The 22823-nt window shown below is 47.1% G+C and overlaps 1 protein-coding gene across 5 annotated transcripts in view; it reads right to left on the bottom strand.

Moving 5' to 3' along the window:
* Window positions 1–22823, bottom strand: part of TNC (tenascin C) — a 91632-nt gene that overhangs the window by 43316 nt on the left and 25493 nt on the right. For all 5 annotated transcript variants that reach the window (XM_041762606.1, XM_041762607.1, XM_041762609.1 and 2 more), the window contains exons 2-10: window positions 19770–20361; window positions 15773–17182; window positions 14294–14557; window positions 13165–13280; window positions 12283–12439; window positions 8590–8859; window positions 7641–7826; window positions 7301–7390; window positions 5521–5784 (exon numbers count right to left, since the gene is read on the bottom strand). In XM_041762606.1, the coding sequence (XP_041618540.1) occupies window positions 5521–5784; window positions 7301–7390; window positions 7641–7826; window positions 8590–8859; window positions 12283–12439; window positions 13165–13280; window positions 14294–14557; window positions 15773–17182; window positions 19770–20226 (3214 nt within the window). In that variant the 5' untranslated portion in view covers window positions 20227–20361. The remainder of the gene's footprint in view (window positions 1–5520; window positions 5785–7300; window positions 7391–7640; window positions 7827–8589; window positions 8860–12282; window positions 12440–13164; window positions 13281–14293; window positions 14558–15772; window positions 17183–19769; window positions 20362–22823) is intronic.

Genomic DNA, 22823 nt, shown 5'->3' with positions numbered 1-22823 from the left:
ATGGTGGGTTGACCAGCTGGCCTGGAGGAATTTCTGGCTGTGCCAACTCTCAGCCTTCAGATGTTGCCAACTTTAAATCTTCCACCATCTTGTAGATGGTGGTTACCAAGTGCTTGCTGATTAGGAATTCACTTTCAGCGTCCACTAATGGGAGAGAGTGATTCTCCCACAGCAGGTGGACGGCCAAATTCAAGCCCGAGGATCCCAAAGGGTAGATTTAATTGCTTTGATCTTATCTTGTAAAGTCAAGAGAATTAAAATTAAAAGCCTTGACTGCTTTAAAACTTTTCAGTGACTCTTTATAACTGTCAATTATTGAGTCCAAGCCCCTTAGCATGATATTCACTGCCCTTTTTAGATAGCTTCTGATAATGTCTCCAACCCCATACCTTGCTGTGCTCCTGCTCCATCCTACAGCAGGACTGGGCAGCTTGTGTTCCACTAATATGAAGTTAGTTGCTCACGCCTGTGAGCTTCTCACATGCTGTCCCTCTTGCTGGAAATGTCATAACCCCCTTCTGCATTTCCTTTCTCCTTTTCCTCTTTGAGGACTCAGCCTCTTCCAAAAAGCCTTCTCTGATAGCCTTCCTTCCCTTTGCTCAGGTCTGGAATAGTTACTTAAGTTTTTGCTCCCAAAGCTTCCCACATTTCCCTTTAAAGCAGACTAGTTATATTCTTATATTTCTGGTTTTGGTCTCTCTTTCTCATTGCAACGTGCATCATTTATTTTTATTTTTATTTATTTAGGATAGTCACACAGAGAGAGAGAGAGACAGAGACAGAGACAGAGACAGAGACAGAGACATGGGCAGAGGGAGAAGCAGGCTCCATGCACCGGGAGCCTGACGTGGGATTCGATCCCGGGTCTCCAGGATCACGTCCTGGGCCAAAGGCAGGCACTAAACTGCTGCGCCACCCAGGGATCCCACAACTTGCATCATTGTATGCCTTCCTGTTCTATCTATAGATACACCAGCATTGCCTGACCCATAGCAGTTAAGCAATAAATATTTGTTGGATGGTTAAATATTTGAATAAATTCGAGTTTGCTCCATGAATGAATCAAAATGGCATCAGAACAGAATGTTCTCTGTTACTTGCAGACTATAAGCAAATTTCCACCTTTCTGCTTCCCAAACCCATGAGAATTACTGGGTTGTCATTGTTGAGTCTTATGCAAGTATGGAGAGATGCTTTATTGGCCTTTTGTTTAACATATTCTCACTGTTTCATGTCCCTACTGCTCACAGCAAATTAATAGCAGTGTTACTGAGTTATCAGAATACAAATGGGGTGCAGGGGTGCAGGGTGGGAGAGATGCCTGGCACACACTGATTTTCCTCAACGTTAATGTCATTCTACCTCTCTCTGTCTCTTTGTCTCTCTTTCTCCTTCCTTCCTTTCTTTCTCCCTCCCTCCTTCTCTTCCCTTCCTTCATCTTCCCTTTCCTGTCTCCCCTCTCCTTTCTTTCCTTCCTTTTCTATCCAGAATAAGCTTAATTAAAGACAGCAGAGTAACTTCCCTTCCCATTGTCCTACAGAGAGAGAATTTGGCCTGTTAATGTAGAGGTAGAAGGAAAAAACAAGGAGATTCAATGGAAACACTGCCCCTCTGGTGCAGCGGGAGTCCCCAAATGCTCACGAAGCACATGCTTGGCTGTGTCTAAGGCACTGGGGATGCAGCCCTGAATAAGGGACACAACAGAGTCTTTACATTCTGGTCAGTAGAAGGAGGCAGGTCATAGGCAAATAAACCAATACTGAATAGCATCAGGCCAGGTAAGTTGTCATGAAGAATTCTGGAGTAGCATGAAGGGGTAAATCAGGATGGGAACACCATTTAAGACTGGTGGCCAGAGAGGTCTACTGAGAGGACACTCCAGCTGAATGAAATGAAGCAGATGCCAATGAACCACTGGGAGAGGACTGGTATTTACGCAGCAGGAACAGCATGTGTACATGACCTAAGGTAGGAGCAGGCTAGGAATACTCAGGGACAGCGAGAAGGCCAGGGGGACCATGGTGAAAGGAACAAGAGGACGAGAGTCGGGAGTGAGGTCAGAGAGATTGGAAGGGCCAGAGTCTGCAGGGCCATATAGGCTGCGGTAGGGTCTTTGGATTTTATTTCAGGTGTCAGATGGGCAGCTGGCTTATGCATATGTTTAATTTGGTTCTGCATGAAGGAAAAAGTTTGCATTTTGGCTCAATTCCGTGGCTAGAGCTGTGGAATTCCCTGGGAAAAAATGCTTTGGGGACAGCCAATTCCACATTTCCTCCATAAAACCCATGGATAATCAGCAGCACTTTGCAGACTTCTGTTATTAAGAATCTAGGGATGGGGCTTCCTGGGTGGCACAGTTGGTTGAGCATCCAACTCTTGGTTTCAGCTCAGCTCATGATCTCAGGCTCATGAGACGAAGCCCTGCATTGGGCTCTGTGTTCAACGTGGAGTCTGCTCGAGATTTTCTCTCCCTCTCTCCCTCTGCCTCTCCTGGTCGAACTCTCTCTCTCAAATAAATAAATAAATCTTTAAAATAAAAGAAAAAGAAGAGTCTAGCGATGCAGAACCGGGACCCCCTTTCTTTTGAGGTTTGAACCTATAGCCCTTTGACATTTCAGGACTCACAGCCACATGATACACTTGCCCAAGAGCTCCCACTTTATCTGTTTCTTTTTTTCTTTCCATATGTATTTTTTCCCCATACGTATAAGGCTAAGTGCCTACACTTGACTTATTTCCATATTCCTCAACACAGTCCTGTTTGCCTTTATGTGTCTGTGCAAAAGCTTCCTGCCATTTTAAGCCTTTCCTGATGCCAAAAGTCATCCTGCACTTCTGCTCTACCCTCTGTACCCCTAACTCTAGCAAGCAGAGTGTTCTGTTGTTGTCTGTTCCTATGTTTACCCACAAGTCCCCTGGAGGCACAATCTGGGCCTAATTGATCTAGTATCCATAGAACTTAGCCCATAGAGCTCAGTTGTAAACGTTATTGGTCAACTAAATGTTGAAGACTTGAAAAGATAGAATTTAGGAGAAGGAAAGAAACATCCACCTCACTTTTAATAAAATAAAGCTGTTCCATGGAGAAAGCCATAGGGAAAAATATTCTGGAGACTGTAGAGGAAGAGCTAATAAAAGGGACTCTGCACATTTTTTTTTCCTGAAATGAAGGATGTCTTTAAATAGACAACATGATTTTTATGAAACCATACGAAGGATTCATGGCTAGGGAAATGAAACCACTGAATCTTTGGGATGCCAAAACTGGGCTCTTAGTCAGAGACCAAGTAATTCCAGCTTGTGGTTCACTTGAATGCTTTCATCTTCCTGAGCCGCTGAGGCCTGGGGCTTTCCCTCTGGAGACAGGAGATAACCTAGCTATGGCCAGAGGGTAAAATGATTGAGTAAAGATAGGAAACATTCAGATACAGCATTTGTCAAACTCAAGGAAAGGTGAAAAGAGAGAGGGAGAGAGAGAGAGAAGGAAGAGGAGCAGGAGAGGAAGTAGAAAAAGAAGAGAAATACCTTCTCTCTTGTTTTTCTGGTTCATTTGCTGTCCCTTGACATCTTATGACAAGCTCATGTTTATAAAGCTGAAACATTCAAATCTCTACCGTAGATTTTTTTCTTCTGGAGTTTATCTTGCCCCTCCTTTATCTAGGATTCAACTGTCCCTCCAGATCACCCTTGATGATCATCTCATAGCTGGGTTGGAAGCAGTACGTGTGCAGAGTCAATACAATTGACCACTTGAGCTCACCTTAGACTTTCTAAAGAAGCTACTCTTTGTCTACCAAATATCCCTTCTCTCTCCCTTATAAACAACAATTTTATGTGGGCAGGAACAAGCTGAACCAGACCACTTTCCCTAAACTTGCTTATAGCTTGGAGTGGCCCATGAATATGAGCAGAAGTCAATGGTGAGGTTTCCAGAAAGACTCATCTAGGAGGTACTCCTTGGTTTTGGTTCTTCCTCCTTCTGGCTGCCTCATTCAGAGACGTGAAGGCTGTACTGCAGCAGCCATATTGTGACATGAAAGTGACCTTGGGAATGGACCAAGCACTAAGAATGGTGGAACAGAAAAAGAGAAGGAGCCTAAGTCCCTGATAACTTGGAACTGCTATGCCAGACCTGAACCACCTAGTCTCAGATTTACCTTAGGAGAAGAAATCAACTCCCATTTTGGTTAAGTGACATTTTTTGAGTTCTCTGTTTTTTTGCAGGTGAAGGTACCCATAAATGACAAAGACTCCTCAAGGCATTTACAAATTTGCCCATCATTATGACCTCTTTCCTGCTTATTGAGATTGTGTAAGACTAACATCTCTGCCATGACCCTTTCTCTGGCTGCCCCTGATTCTCCCATTCACCCCCTTTCCTTGACATTGTTCTGTCTGACATTCTGACTATCCAGTCTTCCCCACGGACAGGGAACACATGAGTAAAAATAACAATGCCGAGTACGTGACCCCCCACTTCCCCCTCAAATATCAGCACACTAAAATGTATTCAGTGGGTCCTCAATAAAGACTAATTAAATTTAAATGAAAGACTATTACTTGCCAAGCCCTGAAGAATTAACATTTTCCACCTATACTTCTTGAATAGTTTGGGGCCACAGTTATATGTGCACATATTTTTTCATATAGGAAGAATGAATTTTTTTTTCCTGATTATTTTTTCAACTTGGCTACTGAGGAACTGTGGCAGCAGGTACAAGGAATAGGATAATCAGGAAGAAGGAACACTGGCAATCAGGATTTAGCTGTTATGGAAAAATCAAGTTTGCTTCTTTAAGACTAGGAGGAAAGAAAACGAGGATGGTGCTGTGCAAGCCTCAAAGGATCATATGCAACTTCTCAGGTAACCTTAGAGGGAAGCAAAAGACCTGAAACAAAAACATTTAGCGGGAGGGGTGCCTGGCTGGCTCAGTCAGTGGAGTACACGACTCTTGATCTTGGGGTCATGAGTTTGAGCCCCAAAGTTGGGTGTAGAGATTACTAAACATAAATAAATAAATAAGAAGTCAACTTAAAAAAACATTTAGCAGGAAATAATCAAAACATCCTTACCAAAATCTTGGTCATCTTGAAAAAAAAAAAAAGTGAAAAGTAAATTAATTGTTAGTCTCATGAAGGGGGCCAAAATATAAGAAACAATTTAAAAGACTCTGTAAAATGCACAAAATTAATTAATTTAAAAGAAGAAGAAGAACAACAACAACAACAACAACAAACACCAAAGAAAAACACAAACCCTGATGCTTTCAGTTCCCTTGGGAAGAAATATCTTAAAAATGCTAGTGATTTCCCAGCAAGAAGACTGCTGAGTCAGCTGAGAGAGGAAATGGTAAGTGAATATTTCCTTCAAAGTGCTCCGTAGAAGATGCATAAGTAGAGAAAGTTGTTCATTCTTCCCCCCCCCCCCCCGACTTTCCCTTATGAAGATGGCCCGACTTATGGGTGTGCGAACCTTAGGCCCCACAGAGGATCTGGAGGGAGCTCAGAGGCTGACCTCACCTGTGGATGCATTTAGCCGTGCAGGCTTGCTCTTGTGCCTGCCCTTCTCTGCTGTCAGGAGGATGGAGTATCCCTTCCCAGGCTCCAGGCCTCTCAGGTCATAGGAGGTGGTATCTCTGGGGAGCTTCACCTCCACTGGCTGGCCTGAGGGCAGGCTGTAGTTGAGGCGGTAATGGTCAAACTTGGCTGAAGGCTTCCTCCAGTGTAGGGTCAGGTGGGTCTCAGCAGTTTCAGACACCCGAAGGTCCTTGGGTGCGTCCAGGTCTGGGAGGAAAGCAGGGAGATTAACACGCCTCTCAGGCTGGAAGGCAGGGCTGCTTCTGGGGCTGAAAGGGAGCTGGGAGCTTGCATTCCAGCTCTGCCATCCAGGGGCTATGTGGCTGCAGGTGGCTTTCCTTCTGAGTCTGTTTTCCCCTCTCTAAGGTGCTGTTGTACAGTGCCTTGTTGGAATTTTGGAAGATTAAAAAGAATACGGAGGCGTATGCATACCATGGAATACTACTCGATTGAAAGCATCTAAAAGAAAGAACTGACTATTGACACAAGAAACAATTTGAATGGACCTTGAGAGAATTATGTGGAGTTAAAAAGCCAGTCTCTGCAGGCTGCGTACTGTATGTGTGATTCCTTCTATGTAGCATTCTTGAAATAACAACATGACAGAGATGAAGAAAAGATTAGGGATTGCCCAGGGTTAGGGAGAGGGGGCAGGAGGGAGGTGCCCACAGCTATGAAAAAGGGGACAAAAGTGACCCTAGTGATGGAACTATTCTGTGTCTTAACTGTATTGATGGCTGCTTATGATAGAACCACATAGAACTAAATACATACACATACAAAAATGAATGCATGTAAAACTGTGAAATGTGCATAAAGTTGATAGATGGTATCAGTGTCAGTTTCCTGGTTGTGCTACTGTTCTATGGTTACACAGTTTTTGACCTTTGGAGGAAACTGGGCAAAGGGTTTAGGGGGATCTCTCTGTATTATTTCTCACAACAGCATGTGACTTGACAATTACTTCAAAATAAAAAGATGAAAAAGAATAGGTGCGCGAGTGCTCAGCATTGGGTCCTGCATAATGAGGAAGCCCTGTGAGGCATGATCTACATCCTCTTTGCACACTGGACCTCTTTCTTCACAGTCCCTGGGGGAAGTAAGGAGGAGACTGGTGGAGAAGTAGAGGGAAGAGTTTTCTTTTCTTTAACAAAATTTCCAGGTGGAAAAACAACAACAAAGCAAACCTTGAAGAAAGAATCAGTGGCTTCAAATCATACAGCTCCTCACCACCCTCATCCAGAGGCGGGAGCTTCAGGATGTAATGGGTAAGAGCAAATGAAAAAGAGTATTTTCAGGATGGAAATGGGTAAAGACTGTGGACTCTTATCCATAGTCTGAAACTATGTTCCTGCTACTTATCATCTGTAGAACAAGGTTATACTATAAAAGTCAGGTGTTTTCTAAGAGAAAACCTCCCAGATATGTTTTGATTTGTTCATGGTTTATTAAAAAATGGTACTGATTACTAGCTTAAAAGGTTTCTTATAAAATCTGGTTCCAATTTCTCCTAAAAAAAAAAAAATCTCATTCCCCTTCAGAATCATTTAGATGCGGCGTGCTTATGTTACTTTTGAATTAGACATCTGGGCTAAATGATGCTAGGGGTCCCTTTCTCCTCTGAGCATGTACTGTTCCTTTCAAAGTACATTTTCTGCCTCCCGAGCCCCAGCACATCTGCCAGCACCAGCCCAGAGGTTATGGGGACCCAGGAGTGCCTCACCTGTGGCCGCGTTGATGGTGGCTGGATCGCTCTCCTTGTCTGCCTTCACAGCAGACACTCCGATCCCATATTCAGTTCCTGGCCTCAGACCTAAGAGAGAACATGCAGGTGGATAGTCAGCCCCAAACTGGAAAGACTTTCAAAGGATCATCAAAATAGCTCTGAGCTGCCTGTTGCTGGAAGCTATGATTTCTCATTGTCTGGTATGTTCTACAGACTGTCTCCCTGAAGTCCAAGTGGGAGGGATAGCTGGGAATTGCACTATTTTCTCTATGTGAAGGGCTGCAAAACAAGGACATGCCTCCTGATGGGTCAGCTGGATTTGGGAGGTGGAGCTCACCTGTGAGTGTGGTTTTGGTGGTGGCTTGCGGGCTCCTTGGGACTTCGACCTCGGCATGGTCACCTCCAGAGATGGGAGCGTACTTAATTCTGTAACTGTCAACAGCTGCCTTGCCATTCCTCCATTCCAGGGTGATGCTGTTGTCTGTCTGGGAGACACGACGGAGATTTCTAGGAGCATCCAGGCCTATTTGGAAGAGGAAGGGACATTTATATTGAAAACACAGGTGCCCAGGAGACTGGGAGTCTGACAATTCAAGCTGAGACATGAAAGGCACCTGCCATTGGAGCAAAACGACAAAATCGTCCCCACCCACACAAATACTTGATGCACAGATCTAAATAAATACTACATATTGGCACCTTTCCCCATTATTTCATTTCATTTCATTTTTTTACCTTTCCCTATTATTGATGTATGTGATACTCTAGTCATTCACAAGCTCCTCAGATTTTATGCTTAAAAAAACTATATAGAAACTTACAAATAAATAAGATCTGTGAATGTTAAGAACTGGTCTATTGTGCCCATCACTGTATTTCTAATAACTCATATGGTGCTTACTGAGCTCCAAAATATATTTATTGAATTAGTGATTGACACTCTGGGACTTTTAAAGGAATGCCACAGGCTAAGAGGTTACAGGCGTCTTTGTCACTATGCTTTATTAAACTATACTTCATTATGAAAATATTTATTTGAATTTTATTTTAATCAGCACTTTTTTGGTCTGAGATTGTGAGACCAGCATCTTCTATGTCTGCTGTTTTTTTTTTTTTTTTAGAAGGTTATGTGGGTATAGTTTTTTTCCTTTAAAGTCTAACTCCTACAATATTTTAAAATAAACATTTAAAGGAATGAAATCTCCCTTTCTATTTTCCTACTGTCAAAGGAGCCTGGAAGACACAATCCTTTCTTTCCTGGCTGTTGACAGGGGAAGGCCTGTTACCTGTTGTGAAGGTCTCTTTGGCCGGGTTGCTGGACATGTCACCCCTACGGGAGATGAGAGACACCTCATACTCGGTGTCTGGCTTCAGGCTCCCAATGGAGTACTGGTTCTCATCATGTGTGAGATCTATGGTGGTACGGTCACCAGGCACATCTTTGATTCCGTAGGAGAGTTCAATGCCGTCAATCTCAGCCAGGGGCTTGAACCAAGTGATCAGAGCAGTGGTGTCCGTGACATCTTTCACCTCGATTTGGCTGGGGGCATCCAAGCCTGTGACAGGCAGATGACAGAGTAGTTTCAGAGATTGGGGCCAGCATCAAGGGCTGAGCAGAGAGGGACTTGCAACCAACCATCCAGCTGCATTTCTGGAGAGTTCAGTGTATACTGACCAACTGACCTTATTTTGTCTTTCTGAGTCTTGATTTCCCATTTGACAAGCTATAGAGAAAGATGATGACAACCACCTTGCAGGGTTTGTTGTTTTACTGAACATTAAAGGAGATAATGCTTGCAAAGCACCTAGCACAGAGCCTGGAGCATGGCAGTTACATGATAAATGCACCTTGCCCTGTTATTATCACTATGGTTCTCATGAGTTGAAGAAACATGCTAAGGGCCTTTTTCATTTAAAAAAACAAAACAAAACATTGATTTAGTCTCTCTGACTTTTTAATTAGGCAAAACTCCCTGGATGGTTGGTAACTTCTCCATTAGAATTATGGAGCCCACAATTGAGGCCATCCCTGCCTTGGCCAGGTGTGGAAAATTACTTACGAGGAAAGAATTCAGGCAGAAAGTCACCGCTGTCCCAAGTCTCGCTATCTTTGTGCCTCCATCTCAGCCCTCCTCCCACCCCACCTGCCCTCATGTTGTCGTGTTGTATTGTGTGTGTTCCGTTGTGTTGTGATGGCAGGCATGGCGTACTATTTCTCACCTCTTGGCCTCTGCACTTGCTGTTCCTTTGTGTCTTCGTCCTGAGATTGATCCTGCTCCCTCTAAAAATCTCTCATTCATCCCTCAAAACCCCACTTACGTGTCCTCTTTGACCCTTGTTGTAATCAGAGGAGCACATACACCCTCCTCCAAGAAGTATAAAGTTTCAGTTATGTACGGTAAGTTCTAGAGATGTGCTGGACAACACAGTGTCTGCAGCTGACAACAGTCATGAAGAGAGTAAATCTCATTCTAAATAGTCTTAGCACAATTAAAAATAAGAGAATCCTCATGCACTTTTTTTCACTCTTTTGTAACATATTTCTCTATAGTTTATTCAAGCTGTATTATTCAATTTAGATAGGGATCTAAATTCATTTATTTAGAGAGTGGGTCTTTGACCCCTTTTAATTCCCAGCAGAGTGTCAGACTTTGTCATTTATGTCTTAATTCTTTTTTTCTAAGTATATAAACAATTTTAATGCAAACATTAAAACAGACCAAGCATTTGGTAAATGCCTAAAATTAAGATATTTAGGCAGTTAGTCAATGTTTCTTTATTTCTTCAATTTAAAAATAGCTAAGTTTGTGTTTTCAGCATTGGTTGAGGAGATGATATCAGATGAAAGGAACTTCAGTGTTATATGGAGAATGAGAAGGAGGGATAAGACATATTTGATTATAAGAAACCTGCAGAGTCTATTTTTTGACTTCTAAGTGTTAGCGCATCAGTCTCAGCTTATGGACAATGAGCCCACAAGATACACAATGAAAACAAAACTACAATTCAACAGTGACCCTGCCTGTCCTGTGTTCTTACAGATGCTAGCAAGCACCCAGACCACGCCTGCTACTAGCCTTAGCAGCTGTTTTGTAAGAAGTTGGGATTGAGTCATGCTCACTGATGTTCCCCCTCACCCCCCCCAGCGACCCTTGAGACCCTTGAATAAGAGGATACTAGCACTGCTGTGTGCCAACTACATGCCAAGCACAATGCTTTGTCGTGTATGTCTTAACTCTCATGATGACCCCGCAAGGACACCATAAACCCATTTTCCTGATGGTAGGTCATGGGATTAAAGAAAAAGAATTGCACAAGGTGATGGTGAGCAATGAAGCTGGAATTCACCCTCAGGTCTGTTTGGGTCCACAGCCCATGCTCTTGCTCCTTTAAAGGACTCTCAAAAGCATCCAGGTGCCAGAAATGGTTATGATACAGTCTTACACAGATAAGAAGAGAGAAGGAGCCAAAAATGCTTTGTTACCCAAACTTTAAGGTTAACCTTTAAACCTGGATAAAGTTCAGCTACCAGCAAAATGAACACATAAGTGTCTGCCTCTTAGTGTTGATATTTATGTGATTATGGAACTTCAGGTGTTGGAATGTTTGTCCTACATGAAGAATAAAGCAGCTAATCCCCAGAGTTAGATTAAAAAGAAAGAGGCAGATAAAAGAAATGGTGTTTTTTTTTGGGTGTGTGTGTGTGTGTGTGTGTGTGTGTGTAGTTTTGGTGTGCCTTCTCTACAGCAGGTAAGCATTTACTGGGTCTTTTCTCTGCCTTTCTGGTGATCTAATGATTTTTTTCCTGTTGATACCGCTCTCTACCTACCACAGAGGGATGGTGTCAGAATGATGGAAAACACTTGCTTATAGAGGAGACAATCTAGGAGTTGGCTCTGAGCTAGGCAAAATGTGCAAATATTTAAATGCAAGATGTTCTTTCTTGTCATTAGTCAACAGATTTAATTTTTCCGACAACTCTTGCCAAAAGGAATCAATTCCTTATACAGTTGGCACATGCGCTATCCTGAAGGAGATACAGAGGTTTTCCCAAATGGCAGCGCAAAATAAATTTATTTATTGATGTTTATGATTTTGCTTCTTGGTAGAATGATCCCAAATTCAGACTTTCTTCCCCCCCGCCCCCCCACCAAGGGATCTAGTAGTGCCGAATTCTGATCTACCTCCAAGAAGTTCTGACATCTTTATTATTGAGTGACACTTATGTTCCTACTGGAGATACGGGATGGACACTCTTCATAGACCAGCTCCTAGTCAATGCCAGTGGTAACTGAGGTGAAAGTCTAGATGCTCACTGACAATTGTGGCCTCGTGGCAGCCCATTGTTAACCATGTGGTCTTTGTTAGAGTGATTTAGGTTCCCAAAGCCTCAGTTTCTACTCTTGAAAAGTAGCAGCTATAGTATGTGTCCTACCTCTTTCACAGGACTGGAGTATTAGATGATGGGGTGGGCTATTTACAGTGGTCTCTCTTATCTATCTTCCTGTCCCTGTGCCCCCTTTGAAATCGCTTTGAGGCTCCTTTCATCAAGGGATGGGTCTGCTTCCCCACCCCTTAAGTCTGGACTGGCCTTGAGATTTGCTTTGACAAAGTGATACAGTGTCACGTGAGCAGGCCCAGGCTAGCAGGCTGGAGGCTGAGAGAGCAGAAAGGCACATCCTGGTTGAGGCCACCCAGGGCCGACCAGCCCCCAACCCCCACAGATGCATAAGTGAGCATGCAAAACATGGTCTCAAACAGAGTTGCCCAGCAGAGCCCAACCCCAAATCACCAATGTGCAGAATCATTGTTTTAAGCCACAAATCATTGTTTTAAGCTTTTTTTTTTTTTTTTTTTTTTTTACGTAGCAAAATCTGGTTGATGCAGAAACTATGCAAGAGGAAATGCTATCGAGCGGAGGCACTATGGGGGACAGTCAGCTATGTCACAGTGTCTACGCTACTAAAGGTGGTACTCACGGGTGGTGGTCACCCTCTTCAGGCCTGGGCCCCGGGTATTATTCTTCACGATGTGCAGAGAGATCTCATACTCTTGCCCGGGCGCCAGGCCAGTCTGCCGGTATGTGGTCTCTGGCCTCCTCAGGCTTTTGGTGATCTCTCCCTCATCTTCTTTATTCTGGAAGACAGGAGGACCTCGGTAAGACCTAAAGGAGGTGCCAACCTCTTCTTCTCTGTGACTCATTCCTTCCACATCCACTTCTTCGCTAAACTCTCACTGGGCTGCCGATCAGCGTGGCAGGTACTGGGGACACACAGATGATAAGGACACTTCTGGAGTTGACATCTCCCTCTTGCTAACCTCTCTACTCACTCCTGTGACATTTCAGCCAAGGGACAGAATGTGAGAGCCAAAGTAGCTCTAGAGCCACAGATTCCATCCTTCCTATGACAGACCGAGAAGCAAGCATCAGAGAAGTTGGCTGGTTGTCCCATAGGCACCCAGTGAGTTAGTGGCCGGGCTCGGTCTCAGGAACCTGATTCCTCGCCTCTTCTGTGCTTTAAGGCCCAGACAGAAAGGATGCTCAACCTCAGATATGCCTGGGGCATCTGGAGACAGAGGTCATTTTTCCTCTTCTTTGCCTCTGAGTAGAAATTTGCCAGAATATGAGGAGCAGAGGGGACCCAGAGATGGCTTAACATCTACTTGAGTTCACAGCCCTCAGGGCTACACTTACCGACTTCTTGAAACCCCTTAGATATAGGGGAAAACATGCAGGGGCTAACCACAGCCCTGTCCTCCCCCAGAAGCTAGGGAAATAAAGCCAATATGAGTCTGTAGAGCCCTGGGACCGTCTTTCAGATCCTCGAGGCCAAATATGCCTGCTCCTCTGTGCTCCTTACCATATTCCGGAAGATGATCTCCCAGGTTTCAAAAGCAATGTCCAGAGGATCCCACTCCACTTCCACAGACGTCTCCTTGATGGACTTGAACTTTAGGCCTTCAGGTGCCGGCAAGTCTGTCAGGAAGAACAGAGGGAAGGATGGCTGCATATTTGGGGTGGTGGTGGTGACAGAGTGATGATTCCCCCAAGCCCCACTGGTGGGTGCCCCAGCCCTGTCAGAGCCGGATTCTATTTCTGACCACATCCGGGTTGCTGTTTACTGCCAGGCAGTATGAAAATTAGCATTAGGACCCACCATATGGGTAAATACTGGCAGTTTCACAGGGTTGAGCCATGTGAACACAGGGTTTCGAATCAGCCAGACTTGGGCTCGAATCTAAGCTCCGCCACTGCAAGTTTTGTGTGCGGGGACAAGTTGCACGAAGCGCCCCAAGCCTCGGCTTCTTTGCTCAGGAGGAAGAGGTACGTAAGGGAATGTAGAGAAGACTCAGCCATGTGCTGCCTGTAGACCGCTGGGCATGGATCCTGGCCCACGGCATACGTTCAATACGTGGTGGCCCGTGGTATATTTACTAAGCAAAAATAAGGACCAGTTTCTAGCCACAACTTGCTCTTTAGGTATGAGGCTAATTGTACTGAAGTTGGATTCTTAAAGGAGTAACTGGAACCCTAATGTTTCTACTCTTTGTTTTATTTTTTATTGATTTATTTTTGATATGTGAACAATGAGCACCCTAGAAAGGTCTTGGTAGAGTGGTTAAGAGCATAAACCTGCAACCAGACCGCCAGGGATGAAGTCCCACTTCCAGCACTTATTAACAGTCTGATTGCGGGATGCGATGCTGACCTTACAGCCTCAGCTTTCTCATCCGTAAAATGGGTTAATAATTGTCCCGATCTCACAGGGTTATTGTGAGTTGAATGAAGTAGTAGATGAGGGGTTGCGTTAAAGGAGGTTTCAGTGGGCTGGACTGGATGCCGGGGTCCTCATCGGTGCAACGATGGAAGGACAGCCGCGCAGCTATGGGGGCAAAGGTGAAGCAGTAAGTCGCGGGGGCGGGTCGTGTCCTGGGCAAACCAAGGGCAGTGGAGGCTGCGGAGGCTGGGGGAGCCTTCTGCACACTCACAAGTGGCCACTCGGGCGCTGACGGGAATGCTCTTCTTGTTTTCCAGGATGGCGAACACGCGGATGAAGTACTCCACGCCGGGCTCCAGCTCCCGGATGGTGGTGGATGTCTGGTCCCCGGGCACGCGGAACTGCATCTCCAGGCCGTCCTCGTGGGTGGGTGTGTAGGTGACGAGGTACTCCGTGACCCGCATCTCATTGTCCCAGGCCAGGTTTACGGTCTCTTCCGTCACCTCTGTCACGATGAGGTCTTTCGGAGGGGACACTGGCAGGAATACGAAAGGACGGCTGGGGTCAGTGGGGTCAGTCGGGTCCCCTATAAGATTCGCTGTCGTTTTGTTTCCCTTCACTTGTCCCTTCCACTGTCTATCACAGAGCCCTGCAATCCAGCTCCCATTCCCTAAAATGAAAAACTCACCAAGGACCTCCTGCTGTGACCCGACCTGACAACCTTTGGTGGCCTTCGGGCTCAAGTCCTGAGTCCCCAGTGCGGCCTTCAGCTTTCCTTGTGACCTGGCCCCTCTGAGTTTTCTACTCTCTGGACCTCAGCTCAGCTTCAGGCCGCCCGAGTGCAGCTCCCTGCTCTGAACTCAAGGTCACCCCTCGTGTGCTGGAAGGGGGCCTGGGACTGATTTGGTCCAATTCTTTCATTTCCTAGATGTGAGCGAGGCTGAGGGACTTGCCTAACTTTGCTCATCTCATCAACTTAGGGACTCACACCTCCTCCCGGCTAGCCCGGCGCTCCTCCCAGCGAGGCTTCCTGCCTTGGGCACATTAGCCACATTTATTTATTCATTTCAACCACACTTTAGTCAGGGCGGAAATTCTCTATTACAGCAGGTATGGTGTGGGTGGGTGAGAGGACCACAAACAGGACTGTCACCGAACGCCCGCAGTGTCATTCTTTGCTGTATTTTCACTCACACCGGGTCTAGTGAGTGCTTACTGTGTACTGCGCCCGGGCTGTCTGGATAGCGCTCCTTTCAGGAGCCCGTAATCCCTGGGGTCAAATATAGTCATGAAAAACTGAGTTAAGAGTTAGTCACGACCTCCCTGCCTCCTAAGTGATTCACTGGCCTTTATTCTCTAGCTGGGTGTGCGTTTAAAACGGTTTTACGTAATCTCACTGTCTGTTCAAATTGTGCTGAATTTCTGCTTCCATTCAGACAGAGGGATTCAGGTTCTTTGGGGTTCGGTGTCAGTGGGGAGTAGGACAGAAGGCTCATGTCTAGCAAAACGGCTGTTTTCCTTTCATCTCCCTCACCACAGGGCCCTCGGGGTTACACTTGGTGTAGACCAGGGGGGTAGACTCGGACAGCAGCTCCGAGGTGCTCGAGCTAGGGGTGGCCTTGGGACAGTTCCACGACAGCCCTGAGCCTCCGAGCCCTCCGGTGGGTGGCCCAGCGACAGGTGGCCCGTGCACCTGTCATGCGCTGCGGCTGTGCAGGCCGCCCCGGGGCGGGCTCCTGCAGCAACTCACCCTGGGCGCAGTCCTCCCCGGCGTGGCCCTCGCTGCACACGCAGCGGCCCTCCACGCACTGCCCCCAGCCGCTGCAGCCGTTGGGGCATGAGCGCTGCCCGCAGTCCGGGCCCGTGAAGCCCTCCTGGCAGGTGCACCGACCGTCCTCGCAGCGGCCCCGGCCCTGACAGTCGCCGGGGCACCTCCGCTCCTGGCACGCGGCGCCCGTGAAGCCCTCGTGGCACACGCACTGCCCGTTCACACAGCGGCCCTGGCCGTGGCAGTCCGCGGGGCACGCGAGGTCGGCGCAGTCGGGGCCCGTGAAGCCGTGCTCACACTCGCACCGCCCGGCCACGCAGCGGCCCCGGTCGCTGCAGTCCCTGGGGCACCGCAGGTCGCGGCAGTCCTCCCCGGTGTAGCCGTCGTCGCAGACACACATGCCGTTCACGCAGCGGCCGTGCTGGTGGCAGTCGTTGGGGCAGCTCATGTCGCTGCAGTCGTAGCCCTGGAAGCCCGGCTCGCACACGCACTGGCCCTGCACGCAGCGGCCGCGGCTGTGACAGTCGTTGGGGCACCGCAGCTGGCCGCAGTCCTCCCCGGTGTGGCCCTCGTCGCACACGCACTGCCCGTTGACACAGTGGCCGTGGCCGCTGCAGCCCCTGGGACACTGGAGCTGGCCGCAGTCGGGCCCGCCGAAGCCGGCGTCGCACTCGCACCTGCCGCGCACGCAGCGGCCGCGGTGGTGGCAGTCGTTGGGGCAGCTCCTGTCGCTGCAGTCGGGCCCGGCGAAGCCCGGCTCGCACACGCACTGGCCCTGCTCGCAGCGGCCGCGGCCCGTGCAGGCGTTGGGGCAGCTGAGCTGGCCGCAGTCCTCGCCCGAGAAGCCCTGCTCGCAGTAGCAGGTGCCGTTGACGCAGCGGCCGCGGTCGAAGCAGTCGTTGGGGCAGATGAGCTCGCTGCAGTCCTCGCCCGTGAAGCCCTCGTCGCACACGCACTCGTTCTCCACGCACCGCCCGCGGTTGTGGCAGCTGTTGAGGCACAGGGGCTCGCTGCAGTCCTCGCCCGCGAAGCCGTCCTGGCACACGCAGCGGCCCTCCACGCACCTGCCGTGCTCCTCGTTGCAGGGCACCGGGCACACCTCGTCGCCGCAGTCGGCGCCCGTGTACCCTTCGAAGCACACGCAGACCCCGCTCACGCACTTGCCCTGGTCGTTGCAGTCGCTGGGACAGGCCAGCTGGCTGCAGTCCTCCCCCGTGAAACCCTCGTCGCAGACGCACTGGCCGTCCAGGCACTGGCCTCGCAGGTGACAGTTGCCGGGACATTCGGGCTCCGAGCAGTTGGGGCCTTTCCAGCCCGGCTCACACACACAGCCACAGCCTTCCGTGCTGAAGTTTCCGCGGCCGCTGCACAAGGGCCTGGTGTCCAGGCGGCCTGCAACGACAGAGCAGAGGCGGGCAGCTGAGCAGAAGCTGCGGCTTTCCCTGGCACTGCCTGCCAGACCCAGATTCAAATTCAGGCAGAAGGCGGTGGCACCCTCAGGTTTCTATCTGGCTCGAAAACTGGTTGCCTTGTGCGCGGAATGGGTGGGAACAGACATCTGACTAGTGGAGATACGAATTCTTCACCTGCACAATCATGCAAAGATTGTGTACTTATGTGTGTAGCTCTGTGTGTGTGTGTGTGTGTGTGTGTGTCTGCACCCCCCTACCCCCAACCCTGGAGGGGATCCATAGTTTTTATCAAATTTTCAAGTATTCCCATGACCCCAGGGATCACAAATCATTGCCTCGTGGAATGTGTTATGCTGGGCTATGTGATTCCTCCTGCACCTAGCCAAGGTCAGACACATTAAGAGAACAATTGTTTCACACAAGAAATATTTGTTGATCTGAGCTCAGTTCTGATCTGGCTCGGGAGCTGTGCTGCATTTGGAAAGGGAGTTAGATGCTCTGGAGATCAGCTTCTTCATCGGTCAAGTGAGACCAATAGCCTAGTTTCCTGCGGTGTATCAGGGTTAAGCGAGGACACCACAGACCTACTGTTGTTCTCATTGTGATTTTCTCTTGCAGAGTTGGATTTTTTTTTGGGGGGGGGGGCTGACTCAAGTCAGTATGTGGGTTTATGACGTGACCAAACTTTCTAATTTTCCGTAACTGAAATGAGGCAGCTCAGGAATGGCTTTCTCCTTCTGTCACTAGGGCACTATGAGTGCCCCCATAGCACTCATGTGCGTCTATCTATCTTTTTTCCTCCTCATCCTGAAGGCTGCAGTGGTGGGTTAATCTGAGAAAGACATGGTCGGGGTTGACATGATTCCAGCTCTTTGAAGTCTACAAAACGTCTTGGCTCAGCTTGCAGGAGTGACTGGTGTAGTCTCCATGGAGCCAAGGAGAGGAAACAAAGCTCACTCCATTTTCTCTGCACCCAAATACAGTCGCATTAATATGTTTTTTCTCCTTCCTCACAGCAGGGAAGAAGGCCATTAGAACAAATAGTTTGAAAGGTGAGAATCTAAACATACGTTTTCATGTAGGGTAGCCACTGGGCACATGAGGCTAGTAGGAAACAACTGGATCGTGGCTAGTCTGAACTGAGATTTGCTGCACATGATAATACATACGGCCTTTCAAAGACTTAGTTTAAAGAAAGGAATGCAAAATGGCCATTAACAATTTTTGTGTTGATTCCAGGCCGGAAAATTGGATAATTTGGTTACACTCAGTTAAATAAAATAGTTGATTAAAAACTATTTTCACCTGTTCCTTTTTTAATTTCTTTAATGTGACTACCGGGAAAGTCAGGAATACATATCTGGCTCACGTTATATTCCTATTGGGCAGCACCACACTAAACGATGACTTCAACCCATTCTTTAGCATTCACCGTATTGTGTGACCTCATCTGCTTTTTGCCAGGCAGATGATGAAAGTGGAAGATAAAGTAATTTGTGCCTAAAGAAACTTTTCCCCCCTCCCCTGGAAACTTAGAGCATGTCCTATAGTCCCCTCCGCTTACGGGGACTAGGTCTACTCTTGAAGGAACTTATCAAAGTGCTTTCTGGTCATTCTTTCAGGGTGGCAGAAATAAAGATGTTCAGCTCTGATTTGAAGCTGACAAAACTCCCATAGCCCTAACTCTAGGCAGTGAAGATGAAGATAATTCTAAAGTGGCAAAATCTCTGAAAAAAGGACCCAATGGATACAGGCTATTACGGTGGGGGAGGGGGGTGCGGTGCGTGAGCTCCGGGGCATTCAGAGTTCCTCTCTCTCATTACCCTGGTTTGTCATGATGTGCCAGTTGGTTAACTTCTTTGAGTCTCAGCTGTTAGATCTGTAGAATGGGAGTATTAAACCTTATCTCAAAGGGTTGTTGGAAGGGTTCAATGAGGTAAAGAATGACAGCACCTGATGCACAAAGAGGGCTCAATGCATATTGTGATCGTGGTTGTTGGTGCCTTTAAACTGGAACATTTTTTCCAGTTTCCAGACTTTGTACGACCACAGGCAGCTCTGTGTCTTTGTGCGAACACCAGGGTGTGGGAGATTGTGGTTCAAGTCCTAACTCGGCCACTTGTGGCAGGACCATGAGGCATCCTACCCTCCTCTGGGTCTTAGTTTTCCTGCTGGGACAATGAAGTGATAGGGCCATAGATGAGCACTTTTCAGAGAGTGATCTGGGGTCAGGAATTTCATAATGTGCCCATAGGTTTTGGGATAGAGAATGTGTAGATCTCATGGTCAAATAGGTGTTAGAAACCGGTCATTAAAGTGAAACAAGGTTTTTTCCGAGCAAGAGACTTCTCAGGGGCCTAGAAACTCCTCTGAGAAGCATTTGTCATTAAGGTTCTCCAAGAGCAGAGTGGAGATGGTTACATTCTCCACATTTATTTGACCATAAAATCTCTTCTCAATGAACACTTTGTGAGGCCAGTCCCCAGGGAAGGTGCTTTGGAATCAAAGTGACGGATCTGGCCATGCTCATCACTTCTCCCATCTGGGCAGTGAGGGGCTGGGTGTACCTTCGGCAGGCTGGAGACAGCAGCCAGCTCCCGTGGTGCACTGCTCCCGCAGGGAAGACACAAGATTCTCCAGCTCCTCCAATCTGCTCAGAAGCTCCTTGACATCAGGAGCTGCCGCGCAACCACAGGCCCGGCGGGGGATGTTGATGCGGTGTGTGAAGACAATTTGGTTTTCCCCATCGACCGTGTGCTCCTGGAAGCTCTCGCTGGGCTCTGAAGGTGGGGCCAGCTCTTTCTCCCCACTGGCTGACTCCAGGTCCACCGAGCATTGGGAACCTACGGGCAGCTTGATGTTGTAGACGTGGTTAAACACCACTGGCTGGTGTTCCTCGGGCAGAGTGACATTCACTCCACTCTCTCGCTTGTGCCGGATGACTCTCTTGAGGACCCCACCTTCGGTTGTGAGGGTGAGCAAAGCTAGGAGGATGCCTGCCAACAGCCGAGTCGCGGCCCCCATGGTGGAGGTGGGTTTGGCTGGGGCTTTCTGCGTTCTTGATCCTGGGGTGTCTCAGTCTCAGGCAGATGTGGGGACGTGGAAGCACAGAGTAGAACCCAGATCAGCTTGTTCGTGCTCTTCTTGAAGAACTCCCCTCTACAAGAAGGTGGGGGAAAACAATACGCTTGTTAGTATCTAATGCTCACGGAATCTACTGAGTATCGTAATTCCCAGGGAATTCTGATGTTCCGTCCCTGGGGTGTTGATGCAAACTGGTCTCTAAAAGAATATTACCATCTCCAAGGGATGATTTCGCTCACTTTTCACTTTCCAGAAGTACACGGAGACAGCAGGGAATAGAGAAAGGAGCAAAACTTTGGAATAGTACAGACCAGACCTGGATTTGGATCTCAGCTCTAGGTCTAAGACATACAGCTTTTCTTTCTCCTATTTCTCTTTCCGTACAACGAATGACTAATGTTGGGGTTAAAATGATAGAAGTAAAGACTAAGTAGAAATCTTTCCTGTATTTATGAATCCCTTCAGTATTTGCTTGGTGAGCCCACTGAGTGAGTCACTGTAGTGATATGAGGCTGTAGGCACAATAGATGTTCAGTTGGTTCCTCTCTCTGCACTGGGAGGCAGAGCCTCAAATGATGAACATGCTTAGAAGGCACGGTGAACTTTAATTCCAGCCCAGCTCCTTAACTGTTAGGTGGCCGTTGGACTAGTACTCTACCTCTTTGAGCCTCGGTTTCCCTTCTCCTTGCTTTATTTCTAAAACCTTAAAAAGTCAGGTTTTTTTTTGGAAAATCTGATAGAAGGTTTCTAAACCAGTAGTCCCAACTATGATGGAGGGTAGGAGATGGCTCAGAAAGAATGTCCGTGAGCCTCTTTGGTGTGTTCTCTGATCTCCAAGTACTTCTACAATTGTCACTGCGTGTTATGGGCTGAATCCTGTCCTCTCCTCCCCCAACATTCATATATTGAAGCTCTAACCTCTCATGTGACTATATCTGGTGATAAGGCCTGTAGAGAGGTATTTAAGTTTAAGTGAGGTCATAAGGGTGGGTCCTTAATCTGTTAGTGCCAGTGTCCTTGTTAGGAGGGGAAGAGTCACCCCATGACAGAAATCTCCCTCTTTCTCTCTCTCTCTCTGCTTGTGCATGAAGGAAAGGTCATGTGAGGACACAGTAAGAGGGCAGCCATCTGCAAGCCAAGAAGAGAGGCCTCACCAGAACTGAATTTCCCAGCACTTGATTTGGGACTTCTATCCTGTAGAACATGCAAAAATAAATTGTTGTTGTTCAAGCCAAAATAAGAGTCTGTGGTATGTTTGTTATAATAGCCCAAACAGACTAATACACTGATTTTTCCACAATAATCAGAGCTCTGTGGGGGTTAAAATAAACATAAGACCAAGTGCCTACCCTCAGAGGCCTTAACAATAGAATTATAAATAAAATGGAATCACACATTCAGTACTTAAGGAACTAAGCAGGATGGAATGCAAATTGCTGATTTTGTGGTATAGAGTACAGCTGGTTATGGAATTTGGGATAAAAATGAAAAGAATTGTCAAAATAATGGTGGTCAGGAAGGACAGAATTTAAACTGAGCCTTAAAGAGTGAAAGGTTAGATGCCAACAAAGTACGGAGGAGATTATGCTACTGTGAGGCAGTACTGACTTCACTAAATTGCCTTATTCATCTGTCTTATGACTATTTATTAGTACGGACAATCAGGGCAGCAGAAGAAAGGGCTGTTGTCAAAAGTGGTTGAGAAATTATTGGGTAGATAGGAAGACACGGTTAAACCTTAGGTGGTTATAATATTGACCTAAAGATGCTCTGGATGCATGTGAGAATGATATATACAGGAAATGAAATCATTCATACTCCTCTTTTTTTTTTTTGAAAGATTTTGTTTATTTATTCATGAGAGACACACACAGAGAGAGAGAAAGAGGGAGAGAGAGAGAGAGAGAGAGAGAGAGAGGCAGAGACACAGGCAGAGGGAGAAGCAGGCTCCATGCAGGGAGCCCGACACGAGACTCGATCCCGGGACTCCAGGATCACGCCCTGGGCCAAAGGTAGATGCTGAACTGCTTAGCTACCCACGGATCCCCCCATATTCAGTTTTTAATCAATCATTTCCCAAATTGGTATTTTTCTATGCCCTTGCTATTATTTTTACACTTGCTCATTCAGAGTTAGCTACATATGTCAATTAGATGCAGTATTTAGAATGCGTATCCTATAGGGGTTCTTTTTTTCCAGAAAGATCTTATTCCAATGATAGAATGCATCAATATGATCCATGTGATTGCCTCCTGCACAACAACAGAACGTCTTTGTGAACTCTGGAGAGGGATTATGGCAGGGAAAACAGAACCGAGAAGCATTTCTGTAGGACTGAGCAGGGATCTGGGGACTTAGAACGCACCAGCTATGCATTTAATCAAGAACTTCCTATCCACACATCCTCATCACATCCTAATTATATTCATACTTGATATTTTTACTAGTTATCCATGTAACATCTACTTAGGGCATCCACTCCCTGGTTAGGCAAAAACAAACAAAACCCCAAAACAACAGCAGCAAGAAAAGGAAAC

The sequence above is a fragment of the Vulpes lagopus genome, chromosome 7, assembly GCF_018345385.1.
Source record: "Vulpes lagopus strain Blue_001 chromosome 7, ASM1834538v1, whole genome shotgun sequence".
Lineage (NCBI taxonomy): Eukaryota > Metazoa > Chordata > Mammalia > Carnivora > Canidae > Vulpes > Vulpes lagopus.
The sequence above is the reverse complement of the archived record's forward strand: the minus strand, read 5'-3'. Positions and strand labels throughout refer to the sequence as shown.